The following is a 16,268-nucleotide window of genomic DNA, read 5'->3' on the forward strand; positions in this document are numbered from 1 at the left end:
GGATGTTGCGGTAATACCCAAGCGGAGAATTGTATTGCTGATAAACGGGGCTGTATGGTCGATTGTTGGGTACTGTTGGAGACACCCGGCGGTTATAGCGTGGCGGGAACCGACTGCCTGTTTTTTTCTTCAAGGTCCGAATTCAATGTCCGCTTAAACTTTGGCAACAGCTGCTGTAGTAGCTCCTTGACGCAATTTCTGTCTTCCAACTGAGCCTGTGTACCCAACGGATTAACGAAGTGAAAGGTGGTGGCAGAACCTTCAGCTCCATGCAGTACAACTTGGAGCTGTACCTTGGCCTTGCCCGTAGGTGAAATCTTTTGCATTTTGATGTCTGCGTAATTCTTGCTCACAGAAAAGGAGTCCTTGCCCTCCAACATCCAGGCAATATGCTTTGCGATCAGGTAGAGTGTTCCGTTGTTCTTGTAGCGTAAATTGCTGACCATCAAAAGGACGTCTTCTGAAGATGTGCACATGGCTGCAGACTGATGTGGTGGGCACTTCTTCGAAGAAAGCACAAGTTGATTCTAGCAGTCAGATCTAGCGACCATCCTGATGAGTATTTCAGACTAAGCCAACGTAAAAGTCACGGGGCAGTCACAGATACCGGCGCGCATGTGAAACAAGCGGCGATTCATAGAGAATTTCTTCACAAAATTGTTCAGAGTGCACAAAAGAAGGTAACTTAGGCATGGTTTTGTGCATCTGGTGCTACTATCAGCAAGAAATCAGGCCAATAGTGAACACAAAGAATTCATTTGCATTACACCACATCACACAACACCCTCGCAAACCGCCCACAAACCTGGCGATGTGACCTCCGACGCCGCAGCGGTAGCATATCGGTGGATCAGCTTGAAAATGCTGTTGTGGATAAGAGCCTGGAACAGCAGGGCGTGTCGTAGGTTGGCTGAATGTTCATACTGCTCGGATGCCTGATAGATCGAATTGAAGATCTAGGTGCGCTTCAGGTGACGTTCTACCTTGGGGCTTCAAGCATCGACACAGTCGGGTTGGGAAAATGCATTGGCGGGTAGTCAACAGAAGCTGCAATGTCGGAAGCTTTAGAGAAAGGCTGCACTGCAATCGCTTGTGGTGGTGAAGCCGGCCGTCTAGAAACCCTCTGGACAGAGATCTCAGCAGATTCATGCAGTGGAAGCGGGTTGAGCAGTAGAAATTCTTCCCGCCCGATTTGCCGGATAGTTGACGGAAGATCTAATTGGGCATGGTCACAAAAGCTGGCCACGGTAGGCACGTTGGCCAGCCACCCAACGTTCGGCGCAATACGACGCGTTTTAAAAGCTTGAAACGCGCAGATGTGTCTAATGACATCGGAGACAGTGTCAAGGTTGTCTTTGGCGATTAAGAAGTTGTACACGTTCGCCGCGATACCCTTCAAATTGTGACCGACTCTGTCTTCCTCGGGCATGTTCAAATTGACACATTTGCATAATTTGAGAATCTCTTCTGTATAAGTTGTAGAACTTTCATCAGGCAATTGAGCCCTTTGGGCAAGGGTCTGCTCAGCCCGTTTTTTGCTGGAACAGAGTCGCCAAAACGCTGTTTTAACTCGGTGGCGAACCGTTCCCAAGTCGTAAAGTTGCCCTCATTATTCTCAAACTAGGTCACAGCCGTGTGAGAGAGAAAGAAAACGACGTTTGTTAGCATGGTAACAGGGTCCCACCGGTTGTACCGACTAACTTGTTGATAATGAAGTAGCCACTTCTCAACGTCCTCACCTTCTTTGGCAAATGATCGTGGTTCCCGGTAGGGCTGGGACGGAATAGGGCTGGAGTGGGCAGCCTGTGGCCAGCCTGGCTTGCAGCTTCGCGGCTTGCACGGGTTGAGTGCGTGTGGTCCATGATGGTCGGGAGCGGTGGCAGTCCAGCGAGGTGGCAACTACGTCGAAACTCCAGTTAGTCTTCCAGCGCTGTAGGTGGGGATCGAACGGCGCACCTTCCACCAAGTTGTTACGGTGTAAAAGGAAGGGGTGTTTATTTACAGAGCTGAGGTAGCGCGACAAGATGAAGCCTACGGGCTCCCAGAAACCAACGCTTCTTCCTCCTCTCCTGCCACACCATCACAATCCCTATTAGTCGTCACTAGCGTGAAAATATTTCTAGATTGAAAACGTTTTGGGCTTTCATTTATGCTGTAAATAACTGTTAAACTGAGTCTAGCTCGTCGAAAATGCCTGGCTTGGAGAATTTTTGTGACTCCCGACAGCTTTCGGATTCACTGTTGAACATGTTGAGCGTAATTTACAATGGTAGCTAGGTATTTTCCTCCAATCATCCACGCATCATGTCCTCACCCCACGTCATCAATGAACATTGCTTTTTTACTGAGCTCCTATCGCGTCTTTTGCGCTAAGTTTCGATTTCGTACAAGAAGAAAAAGGCGTCGAACTTCCTCGTGCTGTAGGCCTTTTAAAATTTGCGTATTTCTATGCTTTGAAAACCAATATGGTCACAATTTTTTCATGGCTTAGAACTCTCCGTCAGAAGAGGCCACAAAACGGTGATACTGAAAAAGACAACTGGTTGATTTTGTTTAATTCGCTTGATAATTAGAGTAGCATCCAGCATACTATGTCTGTCATAGAAGAGTGTGTTTCTGGAAAGATATTTTTGTAGTTTGAACCCAGTATTTTTATGAATTTTTAATGTTTTCGCTGAAACACCCGCTTAAGTCGGGAGATCTTTCATATTATATTCATGGTTGCTTGCGACAGTTTGCAGTGAGTATGTGTGAGTTTACACACGCAAAAAATATCAAATTATCTAGTAAGCGAGGGCACGTACACGAATGAGGATCAACAAGAGAAACCTGCAAACGCGATTCATTAAAGATGTTGCTTCCTACCTTTAAAAGCGTGGCATAAAGTTCTCTGCTAGTGTTTTACTGCAAAGCAGTGGTATTGCGTTCCACAAACTAGCAGTTGTCGGATTGCGAGAGTTAAAATGTGAGTGATGTATCCACCAGACTTCTCACAGATGAGCGATCTGTCCGCATTTATCCTTAACCATGGCACTCAAGAAGCGCCAGCAATCGCCGTCAGGAACACAAGCTGCCTCTACCCCAGGAATGGGAGCGCTCGACCCACCATGGCTCATCGAAAGCCTATAAGAAAACTTCAGTCCATTGAGACACATATTTGAACATTTTACTCAGCGTCCCCATAGGAAGTCGTACACCCATCTGCACCTCCAAAAACCATGCAGCAGAGAATGAAAAAGTGACAGCCAATTCTAGACGCAATGGGAAGGTCACCCTTCTACGCAATGTCGTAGTTCGGGCGTACCCCCTGGTTCTCATATCCGAACATTTGTGTATATTGCTCAAAGGATAATTATTGCTGTGTATTTAGGTGGAGCTAAAAATACGAAAGGCCTGTGCCTCTACCCTTTTCAAGCCTTACGATAATATTATTACAGACGAAGGAGGAAGAGGACGGCAGTGGCGCAGGCTGGAGCGCGCGCGCTAGTCCCGCACACAGATTCATTAAACGCCATCTCACGGTCATACAACATCTTCTCTCTGTCCTCTGTTCTCTTGTGTTCACTGGCTTGCCGCCACGTAACATTTGGTTGAAGGTGCGGCGTACGTCATCCCCCCCCCCCTTGCCTTGGAGCATCGACGCCATCTGTAAGCCGGGACCATCGACCAAGGGCCCAGGGACATCGCCGAGCAGCTTCGCCCCAGCCCTTCAAGCCCAGATCTGACCAACTACCACCGCTCAGCCCCCCGCCCGGACCTGAAGACAAGAACAGACAGACCAATCAGAACCGAGATGAAGGACCCGAAAGACCCGAAGGACCCGAATATTAGTCTGGGGTACCACGACGAAAGGAAGTTACGATAGGCTGCTTGTACTGCAGAAGCGCATTCTACGTCTATTTGAAAACTGCAAATGTAAAATAAGTGACTTGCCCACCCAACCACTCTTCCTAAAATATGATTTATTACCAGCCAACAAGGTATACTACTTTCAACTGATGCAAATCATCCATAAAAGAAAGCTGTACCCAAGGTACACAGATATATCTCCGCATTAAAGCTTTCGAACCCTTGATCATAAAATAAAAAAAAGCCAGAACCAATTATGGCAAACAGTATCTTGAATACCAAGCACTAAAATTACGAAACCTTCATGCACACAGGATTGATCTTACGTTACCATTTAATTCCTTCAAATCAGCATATAAAGCATTCCTAAAGACCACAGAATATATTTATTGAATATAGGTGCACCCATCTGAATCCAAATGATCAGTTTTCGTTTTCTTGATGATTTTTTTTCCTTACAGTCTATGTCGTCATGTTATTTCCTGTCAAATACAGGTCCATATTTTTATTGAATTTTTCTTCTCATCTTCGCGCTGTCACATATTCTCTTATGTGTTTGTTTCGCTCCAAAGTGGTCCCAAGTAGCACAAAGTGGGCTATGACGTGGGGGCCCGCGTTGGGCCCATGAGGGCAGCCCATACGGGCCCCATGCGGGATTTGCAACACGTACCCAGAGGGGCCCCGCGTGGGCTGCCCAATTCTGCCGCTATCGGCCCAATCTGTATCCGTGTGGGCAGCCCAAGTAGGGCTGCCCGCAATCAGCCTAGGTAGACGAATGTGGGCAGCACACCAAAATCATTAATGGGTCCCACATTTGTTCAGGTAGTGCTATCCCATTGATCAAGGTGTTAATTTTTAAGTGGATTAATCCCTCCAATACCTGAATTATACAGGTGCGGAATTTGCGAAAGCCAGTCCGTTTTGGGCTGGCCCACGTGCTGCCCTGATGGGTCGAATCTGGCATTTTCGGGGCTGCCCAAATTTCAATAATCATCAATTGCGAAACATTATGCGCTATTTTTTTCCTTGTATGCGACACTCAGCAAGATGAGAGAAATTTATTCCCAACACTACAATAATGTGGGCTGGCCCACATCAACCCCAACATGTTGGTCTCAATATTTATTTCGGTGGTGCGTGTAGAATAGTAATGCCGCAGGAAACATTTGGAGATCGTTCAGTGCATACTCGTAAAGCGGAACAGTTACTGTTGCATATTTTCTGTCGACACTGCATAATTAACGTAGTTGTTAGAGTAAAAATAGTCTTTATTCATAGCAGAGATATGCTTAGGACAGTTATTTGAAACCTCCAGAAGAGGCAATTAGTAGCCAGTATAACATGATTTACATAAATAAAATAGTGCCTTAAAGATAGGGTGGAGACGTTTCAGAGCGGTAAGACCGCCTACGGTCAATTTGGGGCCCACTGCGGCATTTCATGGGCCGCCCCAATTGGGCTGATCTTGATTTTACCGCATGGACTACGAATATATATTGCATTTTCCCCCAAGTACCCCAAGAAATACCCGTGTGGGCAGCGTTGCGGTGTGGTCGCTTTTCAGCCCGGCCGCAAACCATGCGGGACCTATTCGGCTTTTGCGTGGGCAGCCCCAATCGGACTAGCCCGTCTTCTATTTGCTTTAGGCCCACATTTCCATCGCATCTGCCCTAAATTGCCCCGCAAGAGACCGATGCGGGCAGAAGTGGGAAGGAGCAATTGCCTGCACCGCTACCACCCCCGCGGAAATTATCTAGGTTTTTGGTGGGCAACCCTATTTGGGGCAGCCCAGGAATTTTCTGCATGAATTCCAGATTTTCGTCTGACCTTCCCTCAAGTACCCCTCAAGGATCCCATGTAGGCAATGTGCGGGCATACCCGTATTTAGCCCCGCCGCGGCCCATGCGGGACCTATTCGGCTTTTGAGTGCGCGGCCCCAATTAGATCAGCCCATGCGTTTCCTACACAAAGCCCAAATTTCATTTGCATCGGCCCTAAAATTTCCCAAGCGGGACCCTTGAGGGCCAGATGTGGGAATATGTACTCAGTTAGCCCTTTCCACGCCTATATAATGCCCAAATGGAAAAAACAAGGGCAAGCCCAATTTGGGCTTGCCCGCTTGATCCCTAAAGTGGGCCCTCGTGGGTGTTATTGTGGTTGCCCAAGCCCAACTTGCCCATACGGGCCCCCGGTGGGCCATGTAATGTGTGCTACTTCGGGTGTTGTACTGTAAACTGCATTGTGTGTTGATATGTACCTTGTATATCTATTTTTTTTTAATTTGCTGTATTGTTAATCAGGACATTTCCCTTTGTATGCATCGTAACGTGTTGCCTGTTACGAGCTGCACATGGGAGACGAGGCCTTGTCAGGTTACACGCCTTTTGCCTCGTCTTCAACTTTTACTTGAAAGGAAATAAAGTGAACTGATGAACTGAACTGATGATGAACTGAACCGATAGACACGAACACGCCACCCCCGCCCAAGCTGCCCGACGTGACGTCGAGCCATCGGTCCCGTGGAATGGACTCTGGTTACGGATGGTTGACAGCTCCAGGGGAGGCGGATCACCCACGCATCAGACATCGTTGTTCTCTAATGTGATGGCACATACCCTCAGAGGGGGATCGGCCAAGAATTGGGGTGCAGAGATATTAGATTCTGAGATGTATAACTACATCGCAAAAATAAATAGAAGTAATTGCTAGGGAATAGGGAAGGAAATGTAAATATGAAAATACCATATAAAAAAGTAAATACTAACGCACGCAGTAGGAGAATACTAAGATTTATATGTACAAATTAATAATTCAAAGCATATTAGCAAGGTAGACTTTTTTTTTCTATCAAGAAGTTTTGAATGGCGTTAAAAAGAGGCCTGTGGCTGTACTCAAGCATGGTGGCACCGAACGATAATAAAATCTGGCTGCTCAAATTCAGACCCAGCTGTTGTAACAACTACTCTAAATACCGTTTTCTCATCATGGTAAAATGGCGGCAAAATATCAAGAAATGATCTATTGTTTCCGGTTCCGCGCTGAATGCGCACACGCGAGAAAGCGCCAAACCATACCTGTGCACATAGAAATTTAGGGCAGGAATACGAGAGCGTAGCCTGGTTAAAGAGACCTCAGTCTGCCTTAATTGACATGATTTCCTATTTCAGGAATACTTGAGATGCAGGTAGTCATTCGATGATAAAACAAATCCAGACAGCGTGTTTATTAAGGCACGTCTCCGAAAACGTGCTGCTGTTATGTACGCTGTTGCCGCGAGGATGGGCAACACAGGGCCATTCAGAGATTTTTTAGATAGTCTGTCAACAACCTCATTGGCTGTCACATTACTGTGACCTGGTACCCACACTATATGTATGAGGCTAAAATGTGAGGGGAGCAATGAAAGAAAGGTGTTTAAAATTTGCGAATCCATATTCGAAGAAAGCGACAAGCACAAGGAATAAGAGTATGTTATTACAGCCACTGTTGAGTACGGTGGGTCTAGTTTGCGCAGAGCAAGCACCACCGCCAGCAACTCCGCCTGGAAAATTGGGTAAAATCCGGAAGACGGACTGAAAAAGCCCAGTCTAAGAGCGGACAGTATATTCCAACGCCGGCCTTTTCATGAAATTGAGAAGCATCAGTTGCTATCATTATGCTAACTGGAAGACTTTGTAAATGATCTTCTAATAATCCATTTAAAATGTGAGGTGATAACTGTTTTGTATTACTTGGAAAGATGTCATCCTAGAGATTTTGAACCGACGATGCACTTACTTTTGTCTGAAGGATATTAGAAAGGACTACGTGCAAAGGTTGTAACAGGTTTTGCACTAGAATTACATGCGGGGTATGAAACCGAGGCCATCTGACTTCATCGTACCGGCAAGCCGTTCTATTCTTACTTCTTCCTCTTCTTCAAGCATCCAGACACGCCCATCATCATGCCATGGAATCATCATCGGTAAACTTCCTCGTCTACGATCGGGACGATCGCTCAGTGGCCCCGGGTCATGTTACGAACGAAGGAGGAAGAAAAGGACAGTGGCGCGGGCAGGAGCGCGCGCGCTAGGCCCGCACACAGATTCATTAAACGTTATCTGACTGTCATCCAACATCTTCTCTCTGTTCTTTGTTCTGTGCTCACCGGCTTGCCGCCACGTGACAGTATCAACACATACTTATGCATCCTATATCCAACATATTATAAATTAAGATCTGCAGTCATCAAGTACTAATAAGCGGAAGATACCGCTTCTATCAGTGATTTTCTTGTTATAGTGCTATGAAGAGTGAGTGTGTTTTACGTGCCCACTGATTGTAAGAAACACGGACAAATTCACAAAATCTTAGTGTAATAATCCAAGAAGCTACCTTTGTTGTGCATCAAGACGACGTAGCTGAGGTAGGTTGAAATGATGCTGATCAAAATGACGGTGAACCATATGGAGTACCACAAAATCTGCTCTGTTGGCGACCGCACGTCCCAAAACTCTTCGACAAGGTCATCAATCCTGCACGAAGGCAGCAGAAGGGAATAAAACACGGTTGTGCAATAGATATGGTTGGAGCGAAAGGACCGCCGAATTATTAGCGCCATCTCACTTGGTGGAGGGCATCAGTTTTATCACTTGCCAATACAAAAACGCAGGTCATTCACCTTATTTTCAGATGCAGAAATTAGGGAACAGCGCATCACATTGTGTGCAAATTCCCATCAGGTCTTACATATTTTAAATGAACAAACGTTGCTTTATGGATAGCGCCCGCGGAAACATGAACTCCTACAATGTGTAAGCCAAGAGTGACAATTTTATTCAGCAGGGTGCGAAAACAATGAAGAAGTACTAGCGTGCTAAATTTTCTTTATTCCGCATGCGTATATTGGCATCACCATGCAAAAAGTGGCTTTTGGTATTACGATGCTTTTTAAAACGTCATTACTTTCAGCAGCATACCCTTCCGCAATTTGTATTTATTCACACTCACTTAAACTATTAATATCGTACTGCCGAGGAACCATCGAAAACTTTATTTATTCATTTTTTTACAACCGCCGGCATGCAGCCTTATCAGTACGATTGCAGCGCACGAATCAAGTATGTATTTTAGTTTTTTTGTTCATTGTTTTGTCGCAAGACGTAGCCTTAGAATATTCTTTGTTGCACAAGATGCGTGGCGATGTATCTCAGAGATTGCAGGCATTCGCGTGTGTTTCTACAATGTTCCAGTGTATGCTAGTCACCAGTTGCAGTTTTATCTCGATCTTTCTACGTGGCCTTTAAATAGAGCGCAGACGCGTGAAACGGGCATTTCGCAGGTCGATCACCGCTTAGCACGATTGTTGCTATCGCTGCAGCCGAGTTGTACAGCTCTTTTGCGGGCGAAAGTCAGCCCAATAAAGAGTTGTTTCCAGTGAAGCCCCAGTCTCCTTATCTGTTGAAGACGGCAGCATTGTTACCACACCACGTCACAATATTGGGGATGTAATTTTTTCACTCATACGTCAACCAACCGTCATTTAAAAATTGTGCTTTTCGAATACTTCCCTTCACTGTCCACTGTCTCAGCTGACCCCCTATACCAAATTATTACTTTCCTTCTTTATTTAGTATGCTCTACATAAGATTAGTAGCACTTAGATAAAGTGCTCGTAATGGCGATATTTTTTTACAGCCCTTCCTTCAGCTTACAAAACTGACATCTGACTACACGTTCCCAAAAGCCGAGCACAGTATTTTCCATAGTTTCCATTAGTTATAACATGCAAACCGTTTTGTTTTTAGCTATACTTCTCTGGAATTCACTTGTTAAGTCGTCCCTATTTCAAGTAATATCAACATCTTTTTATTAAATATATATAACCGAACTGTTAAGCTTTTTAAGGAAGTATCGTTTCTTTGGTTGCTCATAGGTTTTAACATATTGTTACGAGGCACGTCGAGATGTTAGGAGGCGATGGTACGTCCTAGCCGCAACAGTTCACCGTCAGGGACACACTCACAGGAGAACCAGACGTAGCTGCAGCGTCGTCTTTCTCCACTAGCCCAGCACTTCGTCATCGTCTCTTTCACTGCTTACCGTAACAATACCCCCCCCCCCCCCCCCCACCCTGCGGAAGAAGCACAGTCCCGGTGCGTAGACAACACAGGTGAGCGCGAGATATAAGGTTTGAGACGGGCGACATGCACGACTTCTGGATGATGGTTTGCAGGAGAGTGGCGGTTCACAGGGATAATCTCGTACGTCACGTCGGTAAGTTGCCGCAAGACCTGGTAAGGGCCCACATAGCGGGGCAGAAGTTTCTCGCACATGCCTACACGTCGAGCAGGGAGCCAGAGGAGTACGAGGGAGCCAGGAGGGTAGTAGGCGTCACTGTGCTGGAGATTGTAACCGTGCTTTTGAGAGCGCTGAGACGCACGAAGCCGGTCTCGAGCAATATGACGGGCGGCTTTAGCGCGGGCTATGGCATCAGAAGCGTAACTGCAGGAGGAATCGTCAAGAGGCAGTAAGGTGTCGAAGGGAAGAAGAGGGTTGCGGCCGAAGAGTAGATAAAAGGGAGAGTATCCGGCGGTATCATGCCGTGAGGAGTTATAAGCGAATGTTATGAAAGGTAAAGAGATGTCCCAGTCACGGTGATGGTCAGAAACATACATTGACGTCATATCGATCAGGGTACGATTAAGGCGCTCAGTAAGACCGTTCGTTTGTGGATGGCAGGCCGTTGTGAAGTTGTGGCGCGTAGCGCATGAGCGCAGAAGGTCCTTACCAAATTTAGAAAGGAAGCAGCGACCGCGATCGGTGAGCAGTTGACGAGGAGCACCATGAAGCAAGATGACGTCATGCAAAATAGTCTGCAATGTCGGAGGCACAGCTGGTGGGGATTGCTCTGGTTATGGCATACCGGGTGGCGTAATCGGTCGCTACGGCAATCCATTTGTTCCCTGAAGTGCATGTGAGAAATGGCCCAAGCAGGTCGAGACCAACTCGAGAAAAGGGCTCAGTTGGAACTGCGAGTGGTTGCAGGGGCCCACTAGGGTGAAGAGACGGGGTCTTCCTGCGCTGGCACAGCTCAATGGCGGTGACGTAGCGACGAACAGAGCGGTAGAGGCCAGGCCAGTAGAATAGCCGTCGAACATTGTCGTATGTGCGGGACAATCCTAGGTGCCCTGCTGTAGGAGCATCATGAAGGTGCGCTAGAACAGCAGAGCGTAGATGTGTCGGGACAACAAGCGAAAGGTCTACACCATCTGGTCGCATATTGCTTCGGTATAATGTGTTATTAAGCAGCACAAACATACTGATGGGGGGATCGTTGCTGTCGTTGCGTTCTCCTGTGAGTGTGTCCCTGACGGTGAACTGTTGCGGCTACGACGTACCATCACCTTCTAACATCTCGACTTGCCTCGTAACACTATTTTAATGCTATACGTTCGCCAATTCTTGTATTTGTTGGAGGTATTCTTGTAGTCGACACAGTCGTTAAAAACACCAACGGAACAGGTTTATGGTCCCTTCGTGTACAACACTCGCTCGCACGGCGTAGAAAACACACTGCCCGAAAAGGGTCCTTTTCAGTGGCGGCACGGTCAATTCGGTCCCTCTCAGCACGCCCTCTCGCACCAGATGTCCGAGGCCGGAATAGCCAATTAACCCGAGAGCTACTTCGCAGCGGAGCAGAGCGCCCCCCGTCGAGTCCGAGGCGAGAGCCCGGAGAGGGTCTGCGCGCATTCCGTCCATGGGCCGAAAGTACGTGGTGTCTCTATCGAACACATTCGGCCATCGTTTTCTTTTCAAACGCCTTCGGTTGGAATGGAGTCTTGCGTTTTCTCTTTTTTTTTCTTACTCGTAGGTCGCTTTGCCGTCGTCGCTTTCGGTGTCTTGTGAAGAGAAATCGCCGCTGGCTGAGGTTCCCAAGGTGAAACGCCTTATCCGGTCCACCGCCACGACGTCTTCGTGGAAGCGCCTGGTACGCTGCATTTCGGGGAAGTCTTGCCCTTTGTATGGGTCGTTGGGAAGCATTACCACTACCATGTACGGTCCCCTGTGCTTTGGGCACTGCTTGCGCGACTCTCTCGATCAGCACCATGTCGCCTGGTTACTAGCTCGACGCTCTCTTTCGTCGCTTGTTGAAACTCTCTCTCTGTTTATTCTGTTCCTGACGAATATTGTCAATTGCCATCTCCCGTAGCTTAGGAAGGCTGGCTTCAAGCTCCAGTCCGATGGCGTCATGAACTGGGTCTCCTGTCACGTTTCCTGGGTGAAAGTTGAAAAACAGACTGAATGAGGTCGCTTTCGTAGCTCGGATTACGGTGTTGGTTCCCCATTGCACCTGCTTTAGAGTTTCGTCCCAGCCTTTTCCGCCGCCTCGTTGTGATAGACTGGCAATGGCGGGCGTTATCATTCGGTTGTACCTTTAGATCTACCCGTTGGCCCTAGGTGCGCACGTTGCGTTCTTCACGTTAATTATGTTGAGTGACTTGCAGTACTTCTCGAACTGTCGGCTGGTGTAAGCGGTTCCCTGGTCAGTAATCAGACTCCGTGGAGCTCCGAAAGTGGCAACAAGGTCTCTGAGAAAACGATGCTCAAATGAGGCCGAGGGAATCAGCAAGTCATCCATGTACGCAATGACGTTTGTGTTTCTGAGCGGTTCGAGCACCGTGTTTATCACGAGCTGGAACACGCTTGGTGCGTTGACAAGTCCGAATGGCATACGGGTGAATTCGTAATAACGGTTTGGAGTAACGTATGGCGAGTTCTCTCGACAGTCTTCATTGATAGGCACCTGATAACAACCACACGCAGAGTCTAGGCTAGTGAAAAGTCGTTTGTCGTGGAGCCTGTAAAGTTGGTTGTCAATTAATGTGAGCGGATAACTATCCTTCTTAGTTATTTTGTTGAGGGCTCGGAAATCTGCGCAAAGCTTACCAAGATACTTTGTTGGGCGAGTTGGTACTTATTCATTATTAAAATAAACAGTGCGAACACGAAGACAAAGGACAAGATAAAGGAAACCAAGTAGAAGCGCTGACTCACAACTATGCCTAAGCCCTTTACTCCAAGGCCCAGAAAAACAAACACGACGAAAACGAAACAGTCACGTGAAACAACCCCTGTGTTCACCTGCTGCATAAATAATCACTTAAAAAAGACACCTCTTTGCTTGAAAGAGCAAGAGAAGTCTGGCTCTTTCAACAATAAGTGTGTTAGCAAGACTTCTCTTGCTCTTTCAAGCAAAGAGGTGTCTTTTTTAAGTGATTATTTATGCAGCAGGTGAACCCAGGGGTTGTTTCACGTGACTGTTTCGTTTTCTTCATGTTTGTTTTTCTGGGCCTTGGAGTAAAGGGCTTAGGCATAGTTGTGAGTCAGCGCTTGTACTGTGGTTTCCTTTATCTTGTGTTTTGTCTTCGTGTTCGCGCTGTTTATATTAATAATGAATAACTACGCAAAGCTGTTTCTCACCACGTTTTTGTTACAACTAGGATAGGGCTCGCGTAGGCAGAGTTAGAGTCCGTAACCACTCCAACCTCTTTGAGTTCGCCGATAATAGTTCTCACAGCCTGCCTTTCAGAGTGTACTAGGCGATAGGGGCGGCACGTTACCGAAGTGTCCGTGGTCACCTCAATCTTCATTGCAGTGGCGCGTGTGCAGCCGATTTCCGATAGGCAAGTTACGAAGCTGTCGCGGTGCTCGTTAATTACCGCGACGAGTGACTCCTTTTGTGTGTTACAAATTGACCAGCCGATCGTTACATCATCTCCAGAGATTGCTTTTGTCGACTTTCTTTCATTGCAGTTTACAAGAATGGAGGGTTCCGAGTGTTCTTCCATGCACAATGTTCCCCTTGCGATTTTCTGGTTTTGCACAATGATTAGCGAGGACTCTGAGACGTTCGCTTTAGGTATGCATAGCTCGCACACTCAGTTTTCCCTCAGCACACCGCGTGGTACGTATTGGCCTCGTGGCTCGTGCAGTTTTCCGTGGACGAAGATGTCACTGTGAGTAAAGCTGTCACTGCCCAGTGAATGAAGCCGATGTAATTCGGAGGTATCACAACAGCCTCCTTTGCCCACAAGTTCACTCGGCGCGGAGGTAGGGCCGGTACAGCTAAGTTGTCCATTGTCCCGTCCTCATCCTCCGACTCGTCATGCTCCTCAAAATTGGGCACTGAATTTTTGCAGCGCACCACTGTTATGGGAGGCTATTCGGTAAAAGGTTGCCCGACAAGCAGTGGGACAGCTTGTACATCGTCTCGGCCAACGTGGATCTAGACGTCGGCTGTAGCCTGGTCCACCATGTAATTGCGCTTAAAAACTGCCCATTGGCGTCGCTTTTCCCGATCCATACCAGCTGATCGTAAAGGGACGGCTTAGAGGATCATATGAGAATTTCAACTGTTTTGCTTCGCTCTCCTTCATCATTATGCATTAGCTTCCCATGTCGACGTATGCCTTATTCGCCTTCCCGTTCACGTTAACACTCTTGAAGTACTTTTGATTTGGCATCATGCTGCTCACTGTATCGTTGCTCTCTTGCGCAGGGACAGCTGGATTCGTCCCGTTGCTAGTTGTTGAGCCTTTCTTCGAATAGCAATCTTTGGTCTCGTAGCCCGATTTTTTACAATTCGTGCATCGCGGTTTACGTTGAGGTTTAGGTCATGCTACCAAAAAATGTCCGTATGAAGAGCGATTATCTATTTATTTGTTTATTTTATTTATTAAGTACATACCGCAGACCCTTTTCAGGGTCCAAGCAGGACAGGCATATATTGTAACAAACCTCAGAAGATACAGAACACAATCAAAAGAAACATGCATAAAAATGAACCGGCAAATTTTGAGAAACTATGACAGTGCCATAACATGGTTCCAATCGGATATTGTCCGCGGGAAAAACTAATATTTAAAACAATCAGTCTTCGCAAAATACGGCGTCAATGATTGAATGTGAGGATGTCGGGTATGCCGTTTGGATAAAGGGGATATGTACTGTGAAGGATCCAAAGCTAACTTATGGTTAAGTAACTCAAGGCGATATTTTGCTCTTCGCGTTTCAAGTGATTCAATATTTTTAGTCGCCATGATATCAGTGGGGGAGTCGGTGATTTTAAGTTTCGAATAGATAAACTTAACAGCTTTTCTTTGAACCCTTTCTAATTTATAGATGTTAAGCTTAGTAAATGGGTCCCATACAACCGATGCATACTCAAGCTTTGGCCTGATGTAAGCGGTATACGTTAGCAGTTTTACGTGAGAAGGAGAATTTCTTAGTTTATGCCTCAGAAAACATAGCTTTTTAAATGCAGAGGAGCATATGTTATCTATACGTGAGTTCCAGGAAAGATTGCTTGTTATTGTTACACCTAGATATTTGTAACTATTAACCTGCTTTAGTGTTGATGATCCAATGGTATACGCATGGTTAATCGGGTTTTTTTATGTGTTATTTGCATCGAAACTCTTTTTTCAGTGTTAAGAGCCATGGAAAACTCACTGCACCAGTCAAGAACATTTTCTAGACACCAGTCAAGTTCATTTTGATCGTTAGTACACGTAATTTAACGGAATACAACACAATCATCTGCAAACAAGCGAATATGCGTTCCTGGAGTAACTACATTGACAATATCATTTATATAAATCTGAAAAAGCAAAGGTCCCAAGACGCTTCCCTGGGGCACCCCAGAGGTGACTGGGAGACAACTGGAGCTGCACCCATCGACTGAAACAAATTGCACTCTATTCGTGAGGTAATCTGCAATCCATGATAATAAAATGTCTGGAAGATTAATATTTTTTAGTTTTTGAATGAGCTTTCCGTGGTGAACTTTATCAAATGCTTTGCTAAAATCCATAAATATGGTGTCTATTTGGCCATTCATATCCAGTGTTTTAGCAAAAGTATGTACTATTGTAACTAATTGTGTTATTGTAGAATAGCCCTTTCTAAACCCATGCTGACAGTCGCTTAATACGGCGTGTTCAAGAAATTTGTTAATATGTTTAGCAATAATGTGTTCGAGCATTTTACAGCATGCAGAAGTTAAAGAAATAGGACGATAATTTTGTAATAATGTGCAGTCGCCTTTTTTAAAGACCGGAACAACTCGAGCAGTCTTCCATTCAACCGGAAGTTTTGATGACAAGAGAGATTTTTTAAACAACACAAAAAGAAGCTTCACAATTATTTCGGCATAGCGTCGCAAAAATACATTAGGTAAATTATCAGGACCAGAAGAAGTTTTAGGCTTCAATTCTAAAAGCAAAGCAAATACACCAGGGAGGCTAACAAAGTCCACCTCCGATACAGGAAAATATGACGCTCTTTGTACACATTGTGTACCTGCTTCAGGGAATACGCTGTGATAAAAAGCATTAAAATTACGTGCATTGTCAATCGGATCAGTCAGTGTATCTCCC

The 16,268-nt window shown here is 46.1% G+C and overlaps 1 protein-coding gene across 1 annotated transcript in view; it reads right to left on the minus strand.

The window, feature by feature from the left end:
• LOC146194841 (uncharacterized) overlaps positions 1 to 16,268 on the minus strand; it is a 59,302-nt gene that overhangs the window by 40,932 nt on the left and 2,102 nt on the right. The window contains exon 2 of the mRNA XM_084596651.1: positions 8,224 to 8,363. Coding sequence (XP_084452777.1) covers positions 8,224 to 8,363 — 140 coding nt within the window. The remainder of the gene's footprint in view (positions 1 to 8,223; positions 8,364 to 16,268) is intronic.

This window comes from Amblyomma maculatum, chromosome 3 (genome assembly GCF_055883805.1).
Source record: "Amblyomma maculatum isolate TAMU_Amacu chromosome 3, ASM5588380v1, whole genome shotgun sequence".
Classification (NCBI taxonomy): Eukaryota; Metazoa; Arthropoda; class Arachnida; order Ixodida; family Ixodidae; genus Amblyomma; species Amblyomma maculatum.